At 46.9% G+C, this 26,692-nt stretch overlaps 1 protein-coding gene across 2 annotated transcripts in view; it reads left to right on the top strand.

The window, feature by feature from the left end:
- ttc23 (tetratricopeptide repeat domain 23) overlaps positions 1–26,692 on the top strand; it is a 58,204-nt gene that overhangs the window by 4,026 nt on the left and 27,486 nt on the right. For both annotated transcript variants that reach the window (XR_013889770.1, XM_080216227.1), the window contains exons 3-6: positions 1,146–1,269; positions 3,572–3,728; positions 6,847–6,972; positions 23,956–24,133. Coding sequence is in view for 1 of the 2 variants with exons in the window: in XM_080216227.1 (XP_080072353.1) it covers positions 1,146–1,269; positions 3,572–3,728; positions 6,847–6,972; positions 23,956–24,133 (585 nt within the window). In the remaining variant the exon portion in view is untranslated. The remainder of the gene's footprint in view (positions 1–1,145; positions 1,270–3,571; positions 3,729–6,846; positions 6,973–23,955; positions 24,134–26,692) is intronic.

Here is a 26,692-nt window from a genome sequence, read left to right as displayed (position 1 = left end):
TGTATTGACCCGAACATGCGTCAGATTATGGCACTGAGGGGAATTTCACAGTAACTTCATTGCAGTGTTAATGTAAGCCTACTTGAGACTAATAAATAAACTTTACTTTAGTTTAAAAGTCCTTGTCTATCCAGCTTGTCCTTATAACTCAAACCATCAAGTCCCTGTAGCATCCTAGCAAATCATTTCCGCACTCTTTAATCACTTGTTTTATGTAAATCATCATCACACTTTCACAATCTGCCACCAAGATGATTTTTTAATAAACCAATTGTCCATCTTGCTGACTGCACTCGTAACATAGAAACATAGAAGATAGGAGCAGGAGGAGGCCATAGAACCACAGAAAATTACAGCTAAGAAACAAGCCTTTTGGCCCTTGTCTGTGCCGAACCATTTTTTGCCTAGTCCCACTGACCTGCACTTGGACCATATCCCTCCACACCCCTGTCATCCATGAACCCATCCAAGTTTTTCTTAAATGTTAAAAAGTGACCCCGAATTTACCACTTTATCCTGCAGCTCATTCCACACTCCCACCACTCTCTGCGTGAAGAAGCCCCCCCCGCAATATTCCCTTTAAACTTTTCTCCTTTCACCTTTAACTCTTGCCCTCTGGTTTTTTTCTCCCCTAGCTTCAGTGGAAAAAGCCTGCTTGCATTCACTCTATCTGTACCCATCAAAACCTTATACACCTCTATCAAATCTCCCCCCATTTGGCCCTTTGAGCCTGCTCCGCCATTCATCACGATCATGGCCAACTCATTGTCCAACTCAATAGTCTAACCCTGCTTTCCCCATAACCGTTGATCCCATTCACCCCAAGTCCAGCTGCCTCTTGAATACATTCAATGTTTTAGCATCAACTGCTTCCTGTGGGAATGAATTCCAGCAAAGCTGCAGCCATGTTCTCCCAACTGAGACGTTGGACTGATCTCGCATCATTTCAGATCCTGATGGGGATGTTGAGTATTTTGATGTGGAGTTGCCAACGTTGGACCGGGGTGGGCACGGTAAGTAATCTCAACCAACAGGTTTATTTGGTAGCACGAGCTTTCGGAGCGCTGCCCCTTCATCAGGCGAATGTACCTTGAGCATTTTCCACCTGTTCGCCCCTTGAGTTTGTGGTGTTTCTTTTGCTGTAGGGTGTTCCTGCACTCCAAGAGCTGATACGCTGCGTGGCGCTGGCCAGGATCAGCTTTGGGGACCTGCACTGGAAGATGGCACGGGCACATGTCAACTTAGCGGAAGGCTATCTGGAAATCAAAGGTAGGTGCAGGGCTAGAGATGTCTCGGAAAATCCTCTGCAACTCTGTAGCCGTTTGTCTAGAAAGAAAGGAAGATTTTTTGCTTTCACAACACGTCCAAGAGTCGCGCTTCTGTAGAGTTGTAAAAGGCACTGTATAAATGCAAACTGTAGAAAGTCGGTACGCAGGTGCAGCATGTAAATCTGCAGCAGATTCAAATTGTGACTGTGCAGAGGGATCTGGGTGCCTTTGTTCATGAACACAAAGTCAGTATGCAGGTACAGCAGGGATGGTGGGATTTATTGCAAAGGGGCTGGAGTATAAAAGTAGAGAAGTGTTACTGCAATTGTACAGGGTGTTGGTGAGACCACATAGTGTCATAGTCATAGAATCCTACAGTGTAGAAGGAGGCCATTCAGCCCATCTAGTCTACAATCCCATTCAGGCCCTATCCCACAACCCCATGTATTTACCCTGCTAATCCCCCTGACACTGAGGGGCAAATTAGCATGGTCAATCCACCTAACCCACACATCTTTGGATTATGGGAGGAAACCCACGCAGACACGGAGAGTACATGCAGACTCCGCACAGTCACCCAAATCCAGAGGTGAACATGTGTGTATGTGTGTGTGTGTGTGTGTGTGCGCGCGCGCGCGCGCAAGTAATGTTACCCTCCCACAGCTGAATAGTCCACTATGACATTTAAACCTCACATGTAGATGACACCTGTGTAATGATACCAAAACATGCTTAATAATAACCGTTCTGTCTGGAAGATAAAAGCTCTTCTAATAAGCGTGATGTTCCTATATCTTCATTCCTGCCTTCTGTTAGTTTCCTGAAATAAATCATTGCTTCTTTGTCCTAACAACAAACAATCCACCATCTCACTGTAAAACATGATGGTGATAATGTTTTGGAGCAGTGTGGGCTGCTGCTGGTTTTCTAACAGACAGCAGAGGGGGGAGCAGAGCCAAACTTTATCCAGCACAGACTGGCAGCTGTTTATCTATACGATCGCTCTGCACTGGGGACCTGCCACACAGAGAACTGTTCTTGGGGGAAGTCGTGGGTGGGTCTGAAGGATGAACCCACTGCACTCACAGAAACCTTTGCATTGGATTGAAAAATAAATCCAGCTGGGGCACTCTGTGCACAAGTCCACACTGCACGTGGCCCATCCTGCTTTAAGCCATCGATCTCAATCACACTCAGGACCAATCTTAGCTTGGTTTGTAATTGAACAGGAAACGAGGTTCCCAGTTCAGTTCCAGGCCTGTGCATTGTTCGATGGTCTCAGGTGGTTCAGGATAGGTCAGCTGAAGGAATCAGGTAAACCAGCCTCATGCTTTCCCCAGAGGATGCTTGCATGTGGTCTGTTGTGATGCTCAGCAGAGTTGAACAGCCTGCTAGGCACTCACTGTCTCACCGCTCACACATACATACATGCACACACATCTGTGCATCCACTCATGTTGGTGCACACACTCACACTCACAGCCTGCTAGACATTCAGTGTCTCACCACATACACACACACTCATTTACATTGCACACTCAAACTGCACGTGTGCACACACACACACACACACACACATTGGACTCACACTGAAACTGCACACATTCACACTCACTGCTCATACACATGCACACTCATACTACAAATGCAGGCACGCGCACACGCTGCACATGCATACATACACTGCACGTGTGCACACTCACTGACACTGTGCGCACTCACACTGCATGTGCAGACATGCAGACACACACACACTGCACACATACAGCCTGCTAGGCACTCACTGTCTCACCGCACGCACACACACACACACACACACACACACACACACAATGCGCATGTACACACTCAGACTGCACATGCACATGCACTCACACTGTGTACTTACACTGAGCATGTGCACACACACTGCGCATGCACACACTCACACTGCGCATGCATACGCATTCACACTCACTGCACACACTCGTACTCACTGCTCACACACACACACTACACACGCAGACACGTGCACACAGACACACGCGCGCACACAGACACGCGCACAGATAGGCATGTACGCACGATGAATGAAAATATACGAAAGCTATTGGGTGACTGCTGACATATCCCGGAAAGAGAGGCGGAAGTGAGAACATTGGGAACTGGGAGGTAGCTGAGTGGAAAATGGTGCAAGCTGACGATCTTTTTAGTTGTTATGGATCATCCAGAAAGCAGTAGAAGGTAACATGCGCTGATAGTAAACTGCAGCAGCGGGCAAAAGTTGCACAACCGTTCTCTCACATGCCGGACTGCTCCCACAGGACAGGCTCTGCAAGCGAAACAACACTGCGAAAAGGCCAAAGAGATCATGTACGCCAATACTCAGCATCCCGTTTCCGAGGAGGAGAGGAAAGATATCCTTGGATGTTTGATAAATATGTTCCTCACGCTGGGAAAAGCACTGACGGCACTTCAGCAATATCCTTTTCCAGCGCTGATTGTACCTTACTGACCAGCAGCATTTGAGAGATGAAGCTTCAGTCTGCAAAAAGCTAGCCAGTGCCACACTATGACTTGATGGTTCTATATTTGGAACTGAGGCCTCACATTTTTCCCAGTGTTGACTGCTTGACAGTTCCTTCAAAACAACTAGAAATTTGTAGAACCTTAGTTCAGCCGCAGTTGGAATATAGTGTTCAATTCTGGTTGCCACACTGCCAGAAGGATGTGGAGGCTTTGGAGAGGGTACAGAAAAGATTTACCAGGATGTTGCCCTGGTATGGAGGGCATTAGTAATGACGAGAGGTTGGAGAAACTTGGCTTGTTCTCACTGGAGCGACAGAGGTTGAGGGGCGACCTGATAGAAGTCTACAAGATTATGAGAGGCATGGACAGAGTGGATAGTCAGAAGCTTTTTCCCAGGGTGGAAGAGGCAGTTACTAGGGGGGCACAGGTTTAAGGTGCGAGGGGCAAGGTTTAAAGGAGATGTATGAGGCAAGTTTTTTACACAGAGAGTAGTGGGTGCCTGGAACTCATTGCCGGGGGAAGTAGCGGAAGCGGATACAATAGTGACTTTAAGGGGCGTCTTGACAAGTACATGAATAAGATGGGAAGAGAGGGATATGGTCCCCGGAAGGGTGGGGAGGTTTTAGTTCAATCGGGCAGCATGGTCGGTGCAGGCTTGGAGGGCTGAAGGGCCTGTTCCTGTGCTGTAATTTTCTTTGTTCTTTATTCGAATGTTGCCTGGGCTCCAGCAATTATGAGTCCAGATTTAACGCTCTGGTCCCTGCAGTGGGATTAGAACCCAGGGAGACAAGTGGATAAAGACCTGGGAATATGGGCCGAAATTTTACCATCCCGCACATCACGGGAATTGGAGCGGGCGAGGGACGGACCATGGAGGGTTCTGTTGACCCCAGGTGGGAATTTACGGTTTGGGGATGAGTGAAGCCATTAAATCCCACCCGTGGGCCCTGATTTTACCGGCATGGGGCAGGGGAGGCTCACAGAACAGCATTCCCCGTTGTCCTGAGCAGGCAGCCGAGCCAGTAAAATCAGGGCATGATGTGGGAAAGTTTGAAATTGTCAATTGTGGCAGGAAGAATAAAGAAGAAACATCCTGTCTAAATAGTGAGCGATTGCAGAGCTCTGAACTGCAGAGGGATCTGGGTGTCTGAGTGCATGAATCACGAAAGGCTGGTGTGCAGATACAACAAGTAATTAGGAAAGTTAATAGAATGTTATTGTTTATTGTGAGGGGGAAATTGAATGTAAAGTAGTGAGGTTATGCTTCATTAAGACAGAGAATTGGTGAGATCACATTTGGTTTTGTTTATTCATTAGTGTCACAAATAGGCTTACATTAACACTGCAATGAAGTTACTGTGAAAATCCCCTAGTCGCCGCATTCCAATGTCTGTTTGGGTACACTGAGGAAGAATTTAGCACCTAATGCACCTAACCAGCATGTCTTTTGGACTGGGAGGAAACCCACACAGATACAGGGAGAATGTGCAGACTCCGCACAGACAGTGACCCAAGTGGGGAATCGAACCCGGGAGACTGGTGCTGTGAGGCAACAGTATTAACTGCCATTCCATCCCGTGTGCCCGTAATTTTGTTTGCCCCGCAGGAAAAGAGGCATTAATTTCATTTTTGTTAGAAGACAAATTTTGTGGGTGGCACAGTGGTTTGCAGTGTTGCCTCACAGTGCCAGGGACCCGGGTTCGATTCCCGCCTCGGGTCACTGCCTGTGCAGAGTCTGCACGTTCTCCCCATGACTGCATGGGTTTCCTCCGGGTGCTCCAGTTTCCTCCCATAGTCCAAAGATGTGCGGGTTAGGTGGATTGGCTGTGCTAAATTGCCCCTTAGTGTCAGAAGGGACTAGCTAGGGTACGTGCATGGGGATAGGACCTAGTTGGGATTGTGGTTGGTGCAGGCTCGATGGGCCGAATGGCCTCCTTCTGCACTGCAGGGATTCTACTCCTGCAAGTAATGGTGCACCCCCCTCATCAGGCAGATGTTCAACTGAATGGACCCAGCTTCAAATCCTAACCCTGGTCACAATAGTAACATTAACCATTGACACAACCCTTAAAGCTTCACTGGATTAACCTGACCTCTGACGATTGACTGGATTCTGCACTCGTGTCAGGCTCACCTACTCTCTGGACTGTTACTGCAGAAGTGTAGATTTGTCCAAAGTTTGGTTCTGCAGAAATAGTCATGATGTGGATGTGCCGGCGTTGGACTGGGGTAAACACAGTAAAAAGTCTGACAACACCAGGTTTTAGTCCAACCGATTTATTTGATAGTAAACACACAAGCTTTCGAAGAGGGAAACCTCGAAAGCTTGTGCGTTTACTATCAAATAAATCGGTTGGACTAAAACCTGGTGTTGTCAGACTTTTTACTCTGCAGAAATAGGCCAAGGAAATGGCCTTGACTGAGATGACCGTCCATAAGACATAGGAGCAGAATTAGGCCACTCGGCCCATCGAGTCCGCTCCGCCATTCAATCATGGCTGATATTTTTCTCATCCCCATTCTCTTGCCTTTTCCCCATAACCCCTGATCCCCTTATTAATTAAGAACCTATCTATCTCTGTCTTAAAGACACTCAATGACCCGGTCTCCACAGCCTTCTGCAACAAAGAGTTCCACAGATTCACCACTCTCTGGCTGAAGAAATTCCTCCTCATCTCTGTTTTAAAGCGTCATCCCTTTAGCCTGAGGTTGTGCCCTCTGGTTGCAGTTTTTCCTATATCCGCTCAATCCAGGCCTCGCAGTATCTGTAAGTTTCAATAAGACGTCCCGCTCATCCTTCTAAACTCCAATTAATACGGACTAGCACCCTCAACCGTTCCTCATACGACAAGCTCTTCATTCCAGGGATCATTCTTGTGAAACCCCCTCTGGACCCTTTCCAAGGCCAGCACATCCTTCCTTTGATATGGCATCCAAAACTAGCCATAGTCTTACTGAACGGCAGGGCAGGGCTGAGGGGCTGTGTGGGTCTACTCTTCCCCCTACTCCTCACGTTCTTGAGCAATGATGTACCCGCACGCCCGGCCCGCTTTCCCTTAACTCTTCTCACGCTGAAAGAGGCTGAACAAAACCTGCTCAAGTCGGAGAAAGTTGCCGAAGAACTTCGACAATTCAAGGAGGCACCACTGGAAAAGCTTGGACGAGTAAACACCAAAATTCACTTATCCTTGGGAAGGTAAGCGCTGAGCTTTGGAAATTCTTTTTCCTGATGTGTCTCCGTGCCGATGTTTTTGTTGAGTCTATTCAATTCTCCAATAATAGCGTTCCGAAAGGACTTTGAAGCCCAAGTCGCAGTGAAGGCATAACTTGAGTGTTAAGGAGCTCTGCCGATAAGCTTTAGAATATAGAAGAAATGCCTGAATTTATACACGGCCTTTTACGGACCCCGAGATTTCTCAAAGCATTTCACTATATGAAATAAAAGGTGCTACTCTAAAGGGTTTAAAGTTAAAGTTTATTTATTAGTCACAAGAAAGGCTTACATTAACACTGCAATGAAGTTACTGTGAAATTCCCCACACTGAGGCACCTGTTTGGGTCAATGAACCCTAACCAGCACGTCTTTCAGACAGTGGGAGGAAACCGGAGCACCCGGAGGAAACCCAGGACCTGGGTGTATATGTGCATTAGTCATTGAAGGTATTAGGACAGCATGGTGGCACAGTGGACTAGCGCTGTTGCTTCACAGTGTCAGGGACCCGGGTTCAATTCTGGCCTCGGGTCATTGTCTGTGCGGATTGTGTATGTTCTCCCCATGTCTGCATGGGTTTCTCCGGGTCCTCCGGTTTCCTTCCACAATCCAAAAGACATGCTGGGTAGGTGGATTGGCCAAGCTAAATTGCTCATTAGTGTCCAAGGATGTGTAGGTTGGAAGGGTTAATGCATGGGGTTATGGGGTTAGGACAGGAAGTGGGATGCTCTGTCAGCGAGACTAGAAACATGGTGGCACAGTGGTTCACACTGCTGCCTCACAGCACCAGGGACCCCGGTTCGATTCCCGGCTTGGGTCACTGTCTGTGCAGAGTTTGTACATTCTCCCCGTGTCTGCATGGGTTCCTCCGGGTGCCCCGGTTTCCTCCCACAGTCCAAAAGACGTGCGGGTTAGGGTGCATTGGCCGTGCTAAATTCTCCCTCAATGTACCCAAACAGGGGCAGGAGTGTGGTGACTAGGGGATTTTCACAGTGACTTCATTGCAGTGTTAATGTAAGCCTACTTGTGACTAATCAATAAGCTTAAACTTTGTCTTAGGAAAAATAGAAGCTAGAAGCAGGGCTAGGCCATTCAGCCCTTTGAGTCTGTTCTGTCATTTATTTTGATCCTGGCTGAGACTCACAGCAGCAGCCATGGCCGAGACTGTCTGATTGCGTGTGGACATTCCTTTAGGGAAGGAAATCTGCTGTCTTTACCCGGTCTGGCCTACATGTGACTCCAGACCCACAGCAATGTGGTTGACTCCTAAATGCCCCCTGAACAAGGGCTGTTAGAGATGGGCCAATAAGTGCTGGCCTGTCCAGCGATGCCTGCATCCCATAAATGAACATAAAGACAAATGCTGGAATTTTACCAACACGCCTACGCAGAACGGCTTTCCCTGTCAGCCTCAGGCGGAGTCTTACAAGCCTCGGGCAGTAAGATTCCAGCACAAGCCTCAGCTGCGATTCCCTCCATAGTCAAATAGCCCCTTGCTGGCTATGGTTCCCTGACAGGGGCTGAGCCTGTTCCACGCTTGGGGACTCTGAACCAAACAACGTCAGCGCCAACAGGAGAGGTAGAGAGAAATTGGAGGACATTACTTATTTTAAAGATACTTTTCTGCTTTTAAAATCTTGCCCTGAAGCCTCTACAAGCGGAACAAACTGGCGTTCCTGACCCAGCAACTTTTGTTTTGTTGGATTTGAGAACAACTAGTCAGTGACCTTTTGGAGTGAGTGTTAGGATATTGGATATTGTAACAGATATCACCATAAACATAAGACATAGTGATAGATTGGCATACACCCAGGCCCAAATTGGTTACCTACGTGCCAAAAACTTTGCTTTAATTTTAGTCCTGCCTTCTGCACTTAGTGAATGTTACAAAAATAAAAGTTATTTTTAAAGTTGCCGTCCGAGGCGGGAGAAGGATCGCACTTACGTGTTGTGTATAGTTTCATCTTAAAACACTTTCGGGAGAAGTTTAAGTGGAGATTACTCGAAAAAAAAGTTCAAAATTATGAATGGAGTTGACAGAGAAAGATTGTTTTCACTACCTGGGTGAGAACCGGAGGACCCAGTTTTAAAAATAACTGATGACAAGCTGAGAGGGCGGATGAGGAGATTTTTATTTATGTAGTGAGTTGCGAGCTGTAATGTTCTGTCAGGAGAAGCAAATCAAATGCCGCTTTCCCAAGGAAATTGGAGATTTGGGCGGCGCAGTGGGTTAGCGCTGCTGCCTCACCGCGCCAGGGACCTGGGTTCGATTCCAGCCTCGGGTCACTGTCTGTGTGGAGTCTGCACATTCTCCCCGTGTCTGCGTGGGTTTCCTCCAGATGCTCCGGTTTCCTCCCACAGTCCAAAGATGTGTGGGTTAGGTGGCTTGGCCATGCTAAGTTGACCTTAGAGACAGGGGATTAGCAGGGTAAATGTGTGAGGTTATGGGGATAGGGCCTGGGTGGGGTAGTGGTCGGTGCAGACTTGATGGGCCGAATGGTCTCCTTCTGCACGGTAGGGATTCAGTGATTCTAAAGACACTGAAGAAGCTCAACACCATCCAGGACAAAGCAGTCCCACTTGATTGGCAGCTCCACACTAATTCCCCTGACACTAGAGTCAATTTAGCATGGACAATCAACCTAACTCACACATCTTTGGACTGTGGGAGGAAACCAGAGCACCTGGAGAAAACCCACGCAGACAGGGGGAGAATGTGCAGACTCCACATAGACAGTGACCCAAGCCGGGAATCGAACCCAGATCTCTGACACAGTGAGGCAGCAGTGCTAACCACTGTGACACCCCAAGTAGAAGCGCTGGTGGGCTTTCTGAACTGAGCTGGTGTGGTGTGGATGAGAACATGGAAACTCCGTATTGACAGTGACCTAAGGCCAGAATTGAACCTGGGACCCTGGCACTGTGAGGCAGCAGTGCTAACCACTGTGCCATTGTGCCACCCATAAGTCACTAGCCTGCAAATTCCCCTCCAAGTTACTCACCATCCTGACTTGGAAATATATCACCGTTCTTTTCTCCCTGTTGCTGGGTCAAAATCCTGGCTACCCTCCCTCACAGCACCGTGTGTGTACTACACCACATGGGACTGCAGCAGTTCAAGAAGGCAGATCACCAGCACCTTCTGTAGGGGCAACTAGGGATGGGCAATAAATACTGGCCTAGCCAGCGACACCCACATCCCATAAATTAATTTAAAAATCTTGTGACAGACACGTTTGCAGAGCAGTGGGGATTGAGTGAGGAGAGTGGGGCTAAATGGACTGTTCTTCCCAAAGATGGCGAGTGGTGGCTGGAAGCAGCAAGTGCTAAATTTGAACTCCAAATCCCGAGACAATGAAGGGATAACCACCCCCCACCAGATTTCCCATTCCAAGTAATTATTTGATTAATCTTGTTGCAGTGTGCATGGTTGACACAGGATTCAGTGCATCTGTGATGCCACCTGTAGTCGAATACCTCTGCCAATATCTGCTGTCTGTGTCAGGATGTGATGCTTGGCTCTTCAGGCATGGTCCCTGAGTGTGCCTGGTATACATAAAACCACTGGGACATAAATTAGCTTGGCAGGCCATTCAGTAGATCATATACAATAACTTGTAGGTAAAAGGATGTGTGATATAATCAAACTCTATTGTTTTTATTTAATTTGATTTGATTTATTATTGTCACATGTATAGGAATCCGGTGAAAAGTATTGTTTCTTGCGCGCTATATAGCCAAAACATACCATTCATAGAGTACACAGGGGAGAAGGAAGGAGAGGGTGCAGAATGTAGTGTTACGGTAATAGCTCGGGTAAGATCAACTTAATATAAGGTAGGTCCATTCAAAAGCCTGATGGTAGCAGTGAAGAAGCTGTTCTTGAGTTGGTTGGTATGTGACCTCAGACTTTTGTATCTTTTTCCCAAAGGAAGATAGTGGGAAGAGAGAAAGTCCAGGGTGCGTGGAGTCCTTAATTATGCTGGCTGCTTTACCAAGGCAGGGGGAAGTGTAGACCAAGTCAGTGGACGGGAGGCTGGTTTATGTGATGGATTGGGCTACATTCACGACCTTTTGTAGTTTCTTGTGGTCTTGGGCAGAGCAGGAGCCCATACCAATCTGTGATACAACCAGAAAGAATGCTTTCTATGGTGCATCTGTAAAAGTTGATGAGAATCATAACTGCCATGCCAAATTTCCTTAGTCTTCTGAGAAAGTAAAGGTATCGGTGGGCTTTCTTAACTAAAGCATGGCTTGGAGGAACCAGGAAAAGTTAAAGTTAATTTATTAGTCATAAGTAAGGTTTACATTAACAAAGCAATGAAGTCACTGTAAAATTCCCTAGTAGCCACATTCTGGCACCTGTTCAGGTCAATGTACCCTAACCAACACGTCTTTCAGACTGCGGAAGGAAACCGGAGCACCCGGAGGAAACCCCACGCAGACACGGGGAGAAAGTGCAAACTCCATACAGACTGTGACCCAAGCTGGGAATCGAACCTGGGTCCCTGGTGCTGTGAGGCAGCAGTGCTAAGCACTGTGCCACCGTGCCGCCCAGGACAGGTTGTTGGTGATCTGGAAACCTAGAAACTTGAAGTTCCATTTCCACTTTATCACCATTGAGATAGACAGGGGCATGTTCTCCACTACGCTTCGTATAGTTCTCGTAGAAAACTTGTGGAACTTGTGGAAAATACTATCAAGAATTCCAAAAAGCAAGGGAAAAAGAAATGCATTTTCTCTCATTCACTCATATTGGAATATGCTTGATAACAAATAGTTCATTGTCCATTAAATGCCATAGAATTCCTATTCTCATAAAACACCATATCCTGTGAATTAGTCTTGACTGATTCATCAGAAGTCATTCCAGTTGTTGACCATTCTTTACCTGAATAAAATTGTTCCGACCTCAGTAAACATGCCTTTAGTCCAATCGAACATATCTACAGCCCTGTGTCCTACCTCTGGAGATTTGTCCCAATCTTAGTGCTCCAGTGTTCTGTATTGTTTAAGCCAGAACAGCTCACCTCAGAGATTTCAGACAATGTAAAAATGGTTTATTTTCTCTTAGCCAGCAGCCAGAGGGAGCTGTGTCCAACTCCCACACTCTGGCCCGTTGGAAGATAAGGCAATAAAATGTCATGTTTGGTTTCCTAGCAACAAGGGAAGCAAACATTTATACATGTGGAAATTACATTTACTACAAAGTGTAATGTTAGAGGGCTGGTGGGAAACAGCCGTTAATATTTCCCCCTAACGTTTCACCAACAATAGTTCGAATGCTTTCAATCTGAAACGTTGGCTGAAGTATGTCTTTCCTCCAGCTCCATACACTTTTACAGATGCACCATAGAAAACATTCTTTCTGCTTGTATCACAGCTTGGTATGGGCTCCTGCTCTGCCCATGGCCGCAAGGAATTACGAAAAGTCGTGAACGTAGCCCAGTCCATCACGCAAACCAGCCTCCCGTCCGTTGACAAAGTGTCGTCTGGTATCGAAACATCAGCTCTTTTCTCTCCTTACAGATGCTTCCAGACCTGCTGAGATTTTCCAGCATTTTTTCTTTTGCTTCCCATCCATTGACTCTGTCTACACTTCCCGCTGCTTCCACAAAGCAGCCAGAATAATTAAGGACCCCACGCACCCCGGACATTCTCTCTTCCACCTTCTTCTGTCAGGAAAAAGATACAAAAGTCTGAGGTCACGTACCAACCCAATCAAGAACAGCTTCTTCCCTGCTGCTGTCGGACTTTTAAATGGACCTATCTCGCATTAAGGTGATCTTACTCTACACCCTAGCTATGACTGTAACACTACATTCTGCACTCTCTCCTTTCCTTCCCTATGAATGGTATGCTTTGTCTGTAGAGCGCGCAAGAAACAATAGTTTTCACTGCATGTTAATACATGTGATGATAATAAATCAAATCAAATGATCCCAGAATTAAAAGCTTGATATATGAGTGTCTGAAGACTCTGGGTCTGTACTCAATGGGATTTAGAAAGATGAGGGACAATCTCAAGGGACCCGGGTTCAATTCCCAGCTTGGGTCACTGTCTGTGTGGAGTTTGCTGTTTGTGAGTTCAAGTACAAGTTGTATGCAGTGATGTGAGAATGTTAGCATTTGTTCAGCAAGTTCTGACCTCCACTTGAAGAAGTGGCTGACGGTAAATTCCTTTCGAATGTGTTAGTGGAAATGGAGTCTGCCAAAGGAATAGGGAAAAGTTGATAAAATGGAACATAAGTGATAGTGAGATTGTTTGGTGGTCTGTGTAATAAGGCTGTCACGCTGTGATAGCTGGAATGTTTGTTTGTCTTAACCTATTCCTTGCTGCATGACTTTTTGAAGGAGAGCGTGCATTGTGAAGCTGTTAGTGATATTTTTAGCTGTTCCCCCCCCCCCGTGCTATTGTCCATGTTCTCTCAATTTGGTGGCACAGTGGTTAGCCCTGCTGCCTCACAGTGCCAGGGACCCAGGTTCAATTCCAGCCTCGGGTCACTGTCTGTGCAGAGTCTGCACATTCTCCCCCGTGTCTGCGTGGGTTTCCTCCGGGTGCTCCGGTTTCCTCCCACAGTCTGAAAGACGTGTTGGTTAGGTACATTGGCCATGCTAGATTCTCCCTCAGTGTACCCAAACGGGCACCAGAGTGTGGCAACTCTCTGTGTGGGATTTTCACAGTAACTTCATTTTAGTGTTAATGTAAGCCTACTTGTTACTAATAAATAAACTTTAAAACTTAGAACTACAACTGTCCTCCAGTTAAAGCTCGTCCCAGACACTTACCACCCTCTGAAACAAGTTACCTGAGGTAGTAGTAGAGGCGGGTACAATTTTGTCTTTTGGAAAGTATTATACAGTTATATAGGTATAGAGGGATATGGGCCAAGTGTGGGCAATTGGAACCAGCTCAGTGGTAAAAACTGGGCACATGGACAAGTTGGGCTGAAGGGCCTGTTTCCATGCTGTAAACCTCTTTGACTCAGTGAACAACTTGAGTGCGGGTTGTGGGGGGAATGCTTTAGTTACCTTGAGCGGGACTCTTCGATACCTTCCATTGCTGCCAGTGAGAACGGAAAATTTGTGAAAAAGAAAATCCACCTGAATCAATCACCTGCCGTGTTCCCGGTACAATTTCACGTTGACCGTGACATTCTTTGGGCAACTTTCTGTACTTCGAACAGAGAGAAGGAACCATTTGTGTAACCACCTTTCATCATCGCAAAGCTCTCGAGAGCATTTGAAGTCCTTTTGGTCTACACAGCAAGATCCCATAGATAGCAATGTGGCAATAGGATTATTGGCCAATTTACTTCTGATTTCTCTCCCTTTCCATCTCCAGGCACAGAGTGCCAATCATGTCCCTCCAACGATTGCCCTTGTCGAGGTTTTTCTTTGTAAATTTAGGAAATGATTTGATTTATTAGCGTCACATCATAGAATCCCAACAGTGCAGAACGAGGCCATTCGGCCCATTTTGCACTGACAACAATCCCACCCAGGCCCTATTCCCGTAACCCCACATATTTACCCTGCTAATCCCCCTGACACCATGGGTCAATTTAGCATGGCCAATCCACCTAACCCACACATGTTTAGAGCGTGAGAGGAAACCAGAGCGCTCAGAGGAAACCCACACAGACACGGGGAGACCGTGCAAACTGCACACAGACAGTGACCCAAGCCAGGTATCAAACCCTGATGCCGTGAGGCAGCAGTGCTAACTACTGTGCCATTATATTGCCACTGTGCCACATGTGTTGGTATACAGTGAAAAGTATTGTTTCTTGCATGCTGTACAGACAAAATATACCATTCATAGAGTACACAGGGGAGAAGGAAAGGAGAGGGTTCAGAGTGTAGTATTACAGTCATGGCTAGGTTTTAGAGAAAGATCAACTTAATATACGGTAGGTCCATTCAAAAGTCTGACAGCAGTAGGAAGAAAACGGTTCTTGAGTCGGTTGGTGCGTGACCTCAGACTTTTGTATGTTTTTCCCAATGGAAGAAGGTGGAAGAGAGAATATCCGGGGTGCATGGGGTCCATGATTATGCTGGCTGCTTTGCCGATCAGCGGGAAGTGTAGACGGAATCAATGGATGGGAGGCTGGATTGCACGATGGCCTGGGCCAAGCTCACAACCCTTTGTAGTTTCCTACAGTCTTGGTTGGAGCTGGAGCCCATACCAAGCTGTGATATGTCAGGCTAACTGGTCTCCGAAGGGTTAATTTGAGTAGATTTGTAGCACGCTTTTCGAAAAGGGATTGTAAATTGGAAATATATTTTTTCAAGTTACACATTTCGGGAAAAGATGAGGTCATTCAGTGTCACACTGCTTGTTAACCAGTGACTTTAACTCAAGTTAGAGAAACAAAAGATTTATTCACTGCATTTTTCCGCTGAGTTTATTGAGTTTCCCCACAGGAGAACACTACCATTCCTGAGGTTGCATTTTGTTTCCCCAGTTCCACTTGCTGGAGATTAAATTATTTTTTTGAAAGGGAAAGTTGACGAGTGGGTGGAGGAGGGAAAGAAAGTGCAAATAGCTCTCTTGCTGAACAAGTGGTTTCTTATATTCCCTGCAATGCGGCCTAATCCTTTCATTGCGTCTTTTTGAGTGAGTGTGAATCTGTCAGATTGTTGGGAAAAGCCCAAGTGACTCATTTTAGTGCCCTTTTTAGGAAAGGGAATCTGCCAGTCTTTACCCTGGCCTGACTGAGAGCCTGGCCAGCTGTTGGGAAGGACAGCAACATTTGGAGACTGGAGAGAAGGGAGGGAGAGATGATAGCATGAGGAAAGACGGTGGGAGCAGGGAGAGAGGGTTTTTGGGGTGGGGCGGGGTGCTGATATTAGAATCATAGAATCCCACAGTGCAGAAGGAGACCATTCGGCCCATCGAGTTTGCACTGACCACAATCCCACCCAGGCCCCATCCCCATAACCCCATACATTTACCCTAGCTAGTATCCCTGGCGCTAAGGGGCCAGTTAGCACGGCCAATCCACCTAACCCCCACATCTTTGGATAAAAGCAAATTACTGCGGATGCTGGAATCTGAAACCAAAAGAGAAAACGCTGGAAAATCTCAGCAGGTCTGGCAGCATCTGTAAGGAGAGAAAAGAGCTGCCATTTCGAGTGCGGACGACTCTTTGTCAAGACTTTGACAACCTTGGCTGGAGCTGTTGCTGTGATTCTCTGATGTCTCTGGGACGGCTTGGTGACACAGTGGTTAGCACTGCTGCCTCACAGGGACCTGAGTTCAATTCCGGCCTTGGATCACTGTCTGTGCGGAGTTTGCACATTCTCCCTGTGTCTGCATGGGTTTCCTCCGGGTGCTCCGGTTTCCTCCCACATTCTAAACATGTGTGAGTTAGGTGGATTGACCATGCTAAATTGCCCCTTAGCATCCCAAGATGTGTAGGTTAAATGGATTAGCCGTGGTAATTGTGTGGGGTTACGAGGATAGGGCAGGAGAGAGAGCCCAGGTATTGCTGTGGACCGAAGTCACATGTAAGCCAGACCAGGTGAGGACAGCAGATTTCCTTCCCTCAAGGGATATCCACGCGCAATCAGACAACATTCTCTGATGTTGCTGGGGTGGTACGGTGACACAGTTAGCACTGCTGTCTCGCAGGGACCTGGGTTCAATACCGACCTTAGGTGACTGTCTGTGTGGAGTTTGCACATCATCCCCATGTCTGCTTGGGTTTCCTCTGGGTGCTCCGGTTTCCCCCCCACACTCCAAAGATTATAGGGTTAAGGGGATTAGGCATGATAAATGCACGGGGTTGTGGGGATAAGATGGGGTGAGTCCAGGTAAGATGCTCTTTTGCCAAGTCCAGTGAGAACTCTCACAGCACCAGGTTAAAGTCCAACAGATTTATTTGGATTCATGAGCTTTCAGAATGCTGCTTCACTCACCTGATGAAGGAGCAGCGCTCCAAAAGCTCGTGATTCCAAATAAACCGGCTGGACTTTAACCTGATGTTGTAAGGCTTCTTACTGTGCTCACCCCAGTCCAACGCCGACATCTCCACATCTTGGAGAATCAGTAGATACTCAGTGAGTTGAATTACCTCCTTCTGTACTGTAGGGATTCTGTGGTTCCAAGGGTGAGGCTCATGGCAGGTTTACCCCCAAGGGGCTGGCAAGTGAGTAATGAACTCCTTGCCCACAAGCTGTGCTGGAAAAGCATGTAGCTGCTGAATCCAACTCTTGAATTTCCTGAGACCTGGGAAACCTCGCCCACTGCTGTTAAATCCAAGTGGCTGCTAAACTCTGAAGCCTGCCGTCTCACTGAAATATTCCCATTAATGACCCACGTCTTGAGAGCGGGTGACTCGTCCAACTCCCCAATTCCACCCCCCATTAATCTAGGAGGAGTCTGGGGTCAGTTTTCACACAATTGGATGAGAAAATGGAGAATGTTGCCGCTCTGTCATTGACGCGCATGTGGAAACTGACCTGCTTTTGGATGATGGCATCAAGGAGCAGATCATCAGTGGAGAAAAGGAGGCGACGGCCTAGTGGTATTGTCACTAGACTATTAATCCAGAAACTCAACTAATGTTCTGGGGGACCCGGGTTCGAATCCCGCCACGGCAGATGGTGGAATTTGAATTCAATAAAAAAAAATCTGGAATTAAGAATCTACTGATGACCGTGATGTCAGAAAAATCCATCTGGTTCACTAATGTCCTTTTAGGGAAGGAAATCTGCCGTACTTGCCTGATCTGGCCTACATGTGACTCCAGAGCCACAGCAATATGGTTGACTCTCAACTGCCCTCCAAGGACAACTAGGGATGGGCAATAAATGCTGGCCAGCTAGCAACACCCATGTCCCGTGAATGAATAAAAAGAAAGGAACGAGGTTCCATTTATATAGCATTTATCATGACTTTAGGATATGCCAAAATGCTTTATAATCAATGAATTAAAGTTTAAAGTTTATTTTTTTAGTGCCACAAGTAGGCTTACATTAACACCGCAATAAAGTTACTGTGAAAATCCTCTGGTCGCCACACTCTGGTCCCTGTTTGGGTACACTGAGGGAGAATTTAGCACAGTAAATGCACCTAACCAGCACGTCTTTCAGGACTGTGAGAAGAATCCGGAGCACACGGAGGAAACCCACGCACACACAGGGAGAATGTGCAGACTCACAAACAGTGACCCAAGCCGGGAATCGAACCTGGGTCCGTGACACAGTGCTAACCACTGTGCCACCATGCTGCCCATTTACCATTGAAATCTAGTCAAGGTGTAACATTTCCACACTATGTATACCAAGCAACATACATCTCTCTAAGTGGGATCACCAGTTTATGCAAGTTAGAAACAGACTCAAACTATGTCCATTGGAACTAGGTTTGAGGCAGCCTGGGATTCAGTTTGCACTGGACTCTTCTATGGCCAGGTGACAGACGAGACCTCTCAATAGTCGGGATTGCGTTTGATCCCAGATTCCATTTTAGTGTGTCTGTACAAGGGGACTGCAAGTTGAGACTTCAAAACCTCCCTAATTCTACTTCTGATGGAAACGGCGAATTCTATTTCCAACACAATCATGCCCCTGTAACAGGATGAGCAGTTTTGGTCTTCCTTTTCCTGTTTCCTCCTCGCGCTGCCAGGAGTATACTTTCTGTATATTTTTATAACGCTAAACTTGCAGGCACGAGGACAAGCGGGGCAGTTGGAAATTTGAACCCGGAAAATGCAGAATTCGTCAGTTTGTCAGCATCTGTGGAGAGGACAGAGAGAGGATCGCATGTCAGCTTTCTGTCCAAACTGAAGGAAAGATTACATTGGCCTTTAGAAATGAGCAGGAAGACATTGGGACAGGGGAAACACACATTCCTTTATCTGCTTTGTCACGGAAAAAGTTTGACAGGAATTTAACAAGCGTTATAAAAATAAACACGGCAGGTGGGATTTTATGTTTCTGTTCCAAAGCTTTTGACTTGATTTGTTATTGTCACATGTATTAACATACAGTGAAAAGTATTGTTTCCTGCGCACTATACAGACAAAACATACTGTTCATAGAGAAGGAAAGGAGAGAGTGCAGAATGTAGTGTTACAGCTAGGGTGTAGAGAAAGATCAACTTACTGCGAGGTAGGTCCATTCAAAATTCTGACAGCAGCAGGGAAGAAGCTGTTCTTGAGTTGGTTGGTACGTGACCTCAGACTTTTGTATCTTTTTCCTGACGGAAGATGAAAGAGAGAATGTCTGGGGTGCGTGAGGCCCTTAATTATACTGGCTGATTTGCTGAGGCAGTGGGAAGTGTAGACAGAGCCAATGGATGGGAGGCTGGTTTGTGTGATGGATTGGGCTACATTCACAACCTTTTGTAGTTTCTTGCAGTCTTGGGCAGAGCAGGAGCCCTACCAAGCTGTGATACAACCAGAAAGAATGCTTTCTGTGGTGCACCTGTAAAAGTTGGTGAGATTCGCAACTCAAATTTCCTTAGTCTTCTGAGAAAATAGAGACATTGATGGGCTTTCTTAAGTATAGTGTCGGCATGTGGGCGGGGAGGTTACCTGGACAGGTTGTTGGTGACCTGAACACCTAAAAACTTGAAAAACTTTGGGCAGTTAAGTGGGTGGACAGCTCACCAACTGTCTTGCCAGCTTTTCCCACCAAATTTTGAAGTACTTTGGGGGGGGAAAAGTAAAGTGGGGGGGAGGGTGAACCCCCAATATCATACTGACAAAGCCCTACCCCCTTCAACCAGCACCCTTGGTCCCAGACAGACAGGGATACCTTTAGAAAATAAACAGATCCCCTTCGTGGAAATGGAACCCTCACCAGGGAAATCCGCCCTTTGCCAACACTGCCCCAACTGAAGGGTCCCCCTCACAGACACCCCCCGTCGTCCCCGTCCCCATCCCGAACCCCACAGATGGGCTGTATTTATCTACATACTGCAGTTCTCCTGATTCCTATTGGTCCAGGCCTGTTGTAAAACCTGTGACGTGACGCCACAGTAGCAGGTGGGAGAAGATTCCCCATTTGGTGGGGGGGGCGGAGAATAACAGAGCGGGAAACCCCACTTGTGATATTTAACTGTTTGGTAATGGGGTTCCCGAACTTCTGTAGCAGGAACCCCAACTCCCCATAGGCAGGGCCCGGGGACATTGTCAATGGGAAATCCGGCCAGTGTAAACACTGTGACTCCCGTCGGATTCTCCACTCCCAGTGGCTTTCCCGCCTGCCAAAAAAACAGGGATGGAAAATCCTCCCATGCCCATCATCTCTGATTTGAAATGAAAAATAGATAGATAGGTAGACAGAGATAGATAGAGACAGGTAGGGAGAAAGATAGAAGTAAGGAGATTTAGAGAGGTAGGAAAGTAGAATGAGAGAGATAAATAGAGTGGCAGGGAGATAGAAAGGAAGGTATAGGGAGATAGATAGAGGGAGATAGGGAAATGAAGAGAGTTAGATAGAGAGATGGGGTTATAGATAGATGTAGGGAGATAGATATAGAGAGATAGATAGTGGTAGGGAAATAGATGTAGGAAGATAGATGGAGAGTGATAGAGAGACGTAGGGAGATAGAGACCATTTATATAGATGATCTGGAGGAGGGAACCGAGTGTATGGTGTCGAAATTTGCTGATGACACCAAGATTGGTGGAACAGCAAATTGTGAGGAGGGTGTGGAGAGTCTGCAGAAGGATCTAGATAGGCTGGGCGAATGGGCCAGGAACTGGCAAATGGAATTTAATGTTGGCAAATGTGAGGTTGTCCACTTTGGTAGGAATAATGGTAGGAAGGACTATTACTTACGTGGCGAAAAACTGCAGCATGCGACGGTGCAGAGGGACCTCGGGGTCCTTGTGCATGAGTCGCAAAAACCCAGCCTGCAGGTGCAGCAGGTGGTAAGGAAGGCGAATGGGATGCTGGCCTTCATAGCGAGGGGGATTGAATATAAAAGTAGGGAGGTCTTGCTGCAGCTGTATAGGGCACTGGTGAGGCCGCAGCTGGAGTACTGTGTGCAGTTTTGGTCGCCGCACTTAACGCAAGGATATTTTGGCCTTGGAAGGAGTGCGGAGGAGGTTTACTAGGCTGATTCCGGAGTTGAGGGGGTTGAACTATGAGGAGAGGCTGAATAAACTAGGCTTGTACTCGTTAGAGTTTAGAAGAATGAGGGGAGATCTCATTGAGACGTATAAGATGATGAATGGGATGGATAGGATAGAGGTGGAGAGGCTCTTCCCACTCAGAAAGGACAGTAGGACTAGAGGGCACAACCTCAAGATAAAGGGGGGGCGGTTTAGAACGGAGTTGAGGAGGAACTTCTTCACTCGAAGGGTGGTGAATCTCTGGAATTCTCTGCCCGTTGAAGTGGTGGAGGCTGCCTCGCTCAATATTTTTAAGACGCAGGTTGATAGGTTTTTGATAGGCAAGGGGATTAAGGGTTATGGGGAGAGGGCGGGAATGTGGAACTGAGCCACGACAGATCAGCCATCATCTTATTGAATGGCGGGGCAGGCTCGAGGGGCTAGATGGCCGACTCCTGCTCCTATTTCTTATGTTCTTATGTAGGGCAAGGTAGGGAGATAGAGAGATGTAGGGAGAGAGATGGAGGTAGGGAAATAGGTAGATAGAGGTAGAGATGTAGGGAGGTGGATAGAGGTGAGAAATAAAGTTAGTTAGAGAAGTAAGGAGATAAATAGCTAGGGAGATAGAGAAGGAAATATAGAGAGGTAGGGAGATAGATAGCAGTAAGAGATAGAGATAGATAGAGAGAGAAATAAATCATTGGTTTCTGAAAAATCACCACGGCAGGATGTGTCAAATTGTGATGACAATGACCTAGTTATAGATAATCACCAAATATAAAGTATAAAGTAATAAAAGTTTCACAGTTGTGAACATTTCAATGTAGAGATATACAGAATAAAAATGAAAGGTCTACTGCTTTCTACATTTTGTATCAAAAGTCTATAGATCAAAGGTTGCCAAGTTGAGTTTGGTAAATTTTCAATCGTGCGTAATATTTGTGAATTTTATAAAGTAGGGGATTGAGCTGCCTTGTCTATTTCTCAACCTCCTTTGTTGAATGGTGCCTTTATTCTCTAATTGTATTGCAGCATGTTTTGTTCCTACATGTTCTGAGCTCATACTCCCTCATCCTCTAATCCTGCCTTATATAGAATTTGCAGCTTAGAAACTATCTACCCCAGCTGGTCAGCACTGATGACTGCCAAAACTCCCTACCCTTCACCTGTAGACTACCCTTAATCTTAACCCCCCACTGTGCAACAGCAATGAGTAAATCGTAACTTTGCATACAATTTCTCCCCAGTTATTTTTATACATAGTCGTCTGTGAATGTTCGGAAGAGAAGTTCAAAGCTACTCTTTACTGGAGACTATTTTGGAATGGTACGGATATTTGCAACCAATTGAATTAAACAATTGCAGCTGTTGGAATTGGATCCGTGCCCCAGTGCTGGAGTGTAATTGTATGAGTTTGAGACACACTTAATTACATCTTGGCAGGACGAATCCTGATTCACTTTAACCCTTACGAGCACCACAACAGCAGAACTTGTCACTAAATAAAATTTCACCCACTGAAATTCAAGGGGAGGCCACAGCCTAGTGGTGTTATCACTAGACTATCAATCCAGAAACTCAGCTTTTGTTCCAGGGGAACCGGGTTCAAATCCCACTATGGCACGTGGTGGAATTTGAATTCAATAAAAAATATCTGGAGTTAAGAATCTACCAAAGACCCATTGTTAATTGTCAGAAAATCCATCTGGTCCCTTAAGGGAAGGCAATCTGCTGCCTTTACCTGGTCTGGCCTACATGTGGCTGCAGAGCCACAGCAATGTGGTTGACTCTCAACTTCATTGCCGTGTTAATGTAAGCCTACTTGTGACACTAATAAATAAACCTTTAAAAATATGTAATACAAATTGTGCATGCTTAGCCAAAATAATTTTTACTCTGCAGTGGGCATCACTGTGTATGTAATAGTGTGACAGACTAGCTAATGTCTCCACTCAGTTTGTATTAGAGATTTCAATTTTAGACAAGATTATTTTATTTTATTAATTATTAGTCACAAATAAGTTTACATTAACACTGCAGTGAAGTTACTGTGAAAACCCCCTAGTTGCCACACTCCTGCACCTGTTCGGGTACACTGAGGGAGAATTTAGCATGGTCAATGCACCCTAACCTGCACGTCTTTCCGACAGTGTGAGGAAACCGGAGCACTCGGAGGAAACCCACGCAGACACGGGGAGAATGTGCAGACTCCGAACAGACAGTGACCCGAGCCGGGAATCGAACCCAGGTCCCTGGCGCTGTGAGGCAGCATGAGAACCACTGTGCCACCGTGTGTCATGGATACTAGCAAAGTGGCAGTCAGCTGTCCCAATGTGCAGTTCCGTCAGAGAGCCAGGAAGGAAATCTGCCGTCCTTACCCGGCCTGGCCTACACGTGACTCCAGAGCCACAGCAATGTGGTTGAATCTTAACTGCCCTCCAAGGGCAACTAGGGATGGGCAATAAATGCTGGCCCAGCCAGCGACACCCATGTCCCACGAATAAATGAAAAATGACTCAAAACCGCATCAGGTCGGGACTGATCTGAAATGATTTTTGCAACTGTAATAAGTCCTTATAGGCAGAAGCCCCTTCATCAAAATCCCTTTATATACAAGTCTGACAACAGCATACCAAGTGCTTTCAGTTAGCAGGCTACACTAGGAGTGCCAGAGGAACTGACATACCTGGTTAAATATAGAGCACCAGGCTCCCTGACTGGCCCATCAATTTGGCCCTTAATGAGGGACATCTTTCATTGTCCAACCCAATAAATGAAATCGACTTAACTTAGGGACGCCCTTAATCAGGGAGTTCATATTCTCACAGGCCTGCCACCTCAATGGCCTGATTGAAGTCACTGCAACAACCGAATGGATTTTGCTGTAATTCTCCAGGTTGTACACGAAGCAGAGCAGGTCAGAAGAGGCCGCGACACGTTACGAGAAAGCGCTCCATCAGGTCAAGCTCGACAAGGGTGAGAACAGTGCGGAATGCGCCTCAATTTATCGAGAGTTGGCAGCAGTGGAGCAAGCCCGAGGTGACCACGACGCGAGCTTGCAGCACCTCTTACAGGTAAGGGTTGAGGTGGTAATATGGGACCATTGGACTCCACACCACCGAGGAAGAGCGGGATAAGGGGTCAATAGGGGCGGCACGGTGTTTAGCACGGCACCAACACAGCACCAGGGACCCGGGTTCAATTCCGGCCTTGGGTCAGTCTGTGTGAAGTTTGCACATTCTCCCCGTGTCCGTGTGGGTTTCCTCCAGGTGCCCTGGTTTCCTCCCACAGTTTGAAAGACGTGCTGGTTAGGGTCCATTGGCCGTGCTAAATTCCCCCTCGATGTACCCGAACAGGCGCCGGAGTGTGGCGACTAGGGGATTTTCACAGTAACTTCATTGCAGTGTTAATGTAAGCCGACTAATAAATGAAAGAAAATCCCCACCCAGTTGATTGCTATCCTTTGGCTCTGGCTAGCTTCTGCACATGGGGCCCAGGGGTGAAAATCGATCCGGTTTAGCTGCAATGGGATGAGTTGTGTCCCAATGCGTAGGGTAGTACTTTCTGGCAGAAGGTTTAAGAGGAGGCTGTGGCATCGTGGTATTTTTCACTGGACCCTCAATCCAGAGGCCCAGGACAAGATCCAGGGATCTGGATTCAAATCCCACCAAGGCAGATGGTGAAATTTGAATTCAATAAAAATGTGGAATTAAAAGTCTAATGGTGACCATTGTAGATTGTCATTATAAAAATAATCTGGTTCACTAACGCCCTTTAGCAGTATTCACAACTAATAAGTCCTTTTCGAAGGGGAGTCACTGTTGTATTGCAGGAACAAGGCTCCAGTTTGCACACAGCAAGCTCTTTCAAACAGCAATACCATTGTAACTAGCGAACCCGCTTTGGTGATGTGGATTGAGGGATGAATGTTGGCCAGAACACTTGGGATAACGTAGAACATAGAACCCTACAGTGCAGAAACAGGCCATTCGGCCCATCGAGTCTGCACCAACCACAGTCCCACCCAGGCCCTATCCCCCCATATCCCTACACATTTACCTGCTAATCCCTCTAACCTACACAACCCAGGACACTAAGGGGCAATTTTAGCATGGCCAATCAACCTAACCCACACATCTTTGGACTGTGGGAGGAAACCGGAGCACCTGGAGGAAACCCACATAGACACGAGGAGAATGTGCAAACTCCACACAGACAGTGACCCGAGCCGGGAATCAAACCCAGGTCCCTGGAGCTGTGAAGCAGCAGTGCTAACCACTGTGCTACCGTGCCACCCTGCTCTTATCCTGAATAGTGCAATGGGATCTTTTACAACCACCTGAGAGAGTAACAGGAGCTTCAGTTTGATGACTCATCCAATAGACAATACCTCTGAATATAGTGTTCAATTTTGGTCGCCGCACTACCAGGAGAATGTGGAGGCTTTGGAAAGGGTACAGAAAAGATTTACCAGGATGTTGCCTGGTATGGAGGGCATTAGTCATGAGGAGAGATTGGAGTAACTTGGTTTGTTCTCACTGAAACGACGGAGGTTGAGGGGCGAAGTCTACAAGATTGTGAGACGCATGGACAGATTGGATAGTCAGAAGCTTTTTCCCAGGGTGGAAGAGTCAATTACTAAGAGGCATAAGTTTAAGGTGCGAGGGCTAAGGTTTAAAGGAGGCGTTCGAGGCAAGTTTTTTTACGCAGAGGGTGGTGGGTGCCTGGAACTCGCTGCTGGGGGAGGTAGTGGAAGCAGATACAATAGTGACTTTTAAGGGGCGCCTTGACAAATACATGAATAGGATGGGAATAGAAGGATCTGGTCCCCAGAAGGGTAGGGGGTTTTAGTTCAGTCGGGCAGCATGGTCAGTGCAGGCTTGGAAGGCTGAAGGGCCTGTTCCTGTGCTGTGATTTTCTTTGTTCTTTGTCCTCTGACATTGCAGCACACTCTCTGTAGTGCGTTGATGTGTCAGTCTAGATCTTTGTGCTCGTGTTCCTGGAGTGGGATTTGAACCAACGCACCACCCCCGCCCCAATCCCAAACAACCTTCTGAGCTAAACGTCAACTTGTGATGACTTTCCCTGATCAGTGGCATAGGGGACCCACAGTCATACAATCATAGAATCCCCACAGTGCACAAAGAGGCCACTCAGCCCATCAAGCCTGCACAGACTGTTTGACAGAGCATCCCACCCAGACCTGCCTCTTGTAACCTCACATATTTTCCCCACTAATCCCCCTAATCTACATAGCTTGCAACACTAAGGGGCAACTTAGCATGGCCAATCCACCTAACCTACACATCTTTGGACACTAAGGAGCAATTTAGCATGGCCAATCCACCCAACCTACACATCTTTGGACACTAAGGAGCAATTTAGCATGGCCAATCCACCTAACCTACACATCTTTGAACACTAAGGAGCAATTTAGCATGGCCAATCCACCTAACCTACGCATCTTTGACCACTAAGGAGCAATTTAGCATAGCCAATCCACCCAACCCACACATCTTTGGACACTAATGGGAATTTTAGCATGGCCAATTCTCCTAACCTGCACATCTTTGCACTGTGGGGAAACCCACGCAGACACTGGGGAGAACCTGTAGACTCTGCAGTCTCCAGGT

Source organism: Carcharhinus amblyrhynchos, chromosome 32 (genome assembly GCF_965287045.1).
Source record: "Carcharhinus amblyrhynchos chromosome 32, sCarAmb.v2.hapA, whole genome shotgun sequence".
Lineage (NCBI taxonomy): Eukaryota > Metazoa > Chordata > Chondrichthyes > Carcharhiniformes > Carcharhinidae > Carcharhinus > Carcharhinus amblyrhynchos.
Note: the sequence above shows the minus strand (reverse complement) of the source record. Positions and strands in the feature narration are given on the sequence as shown.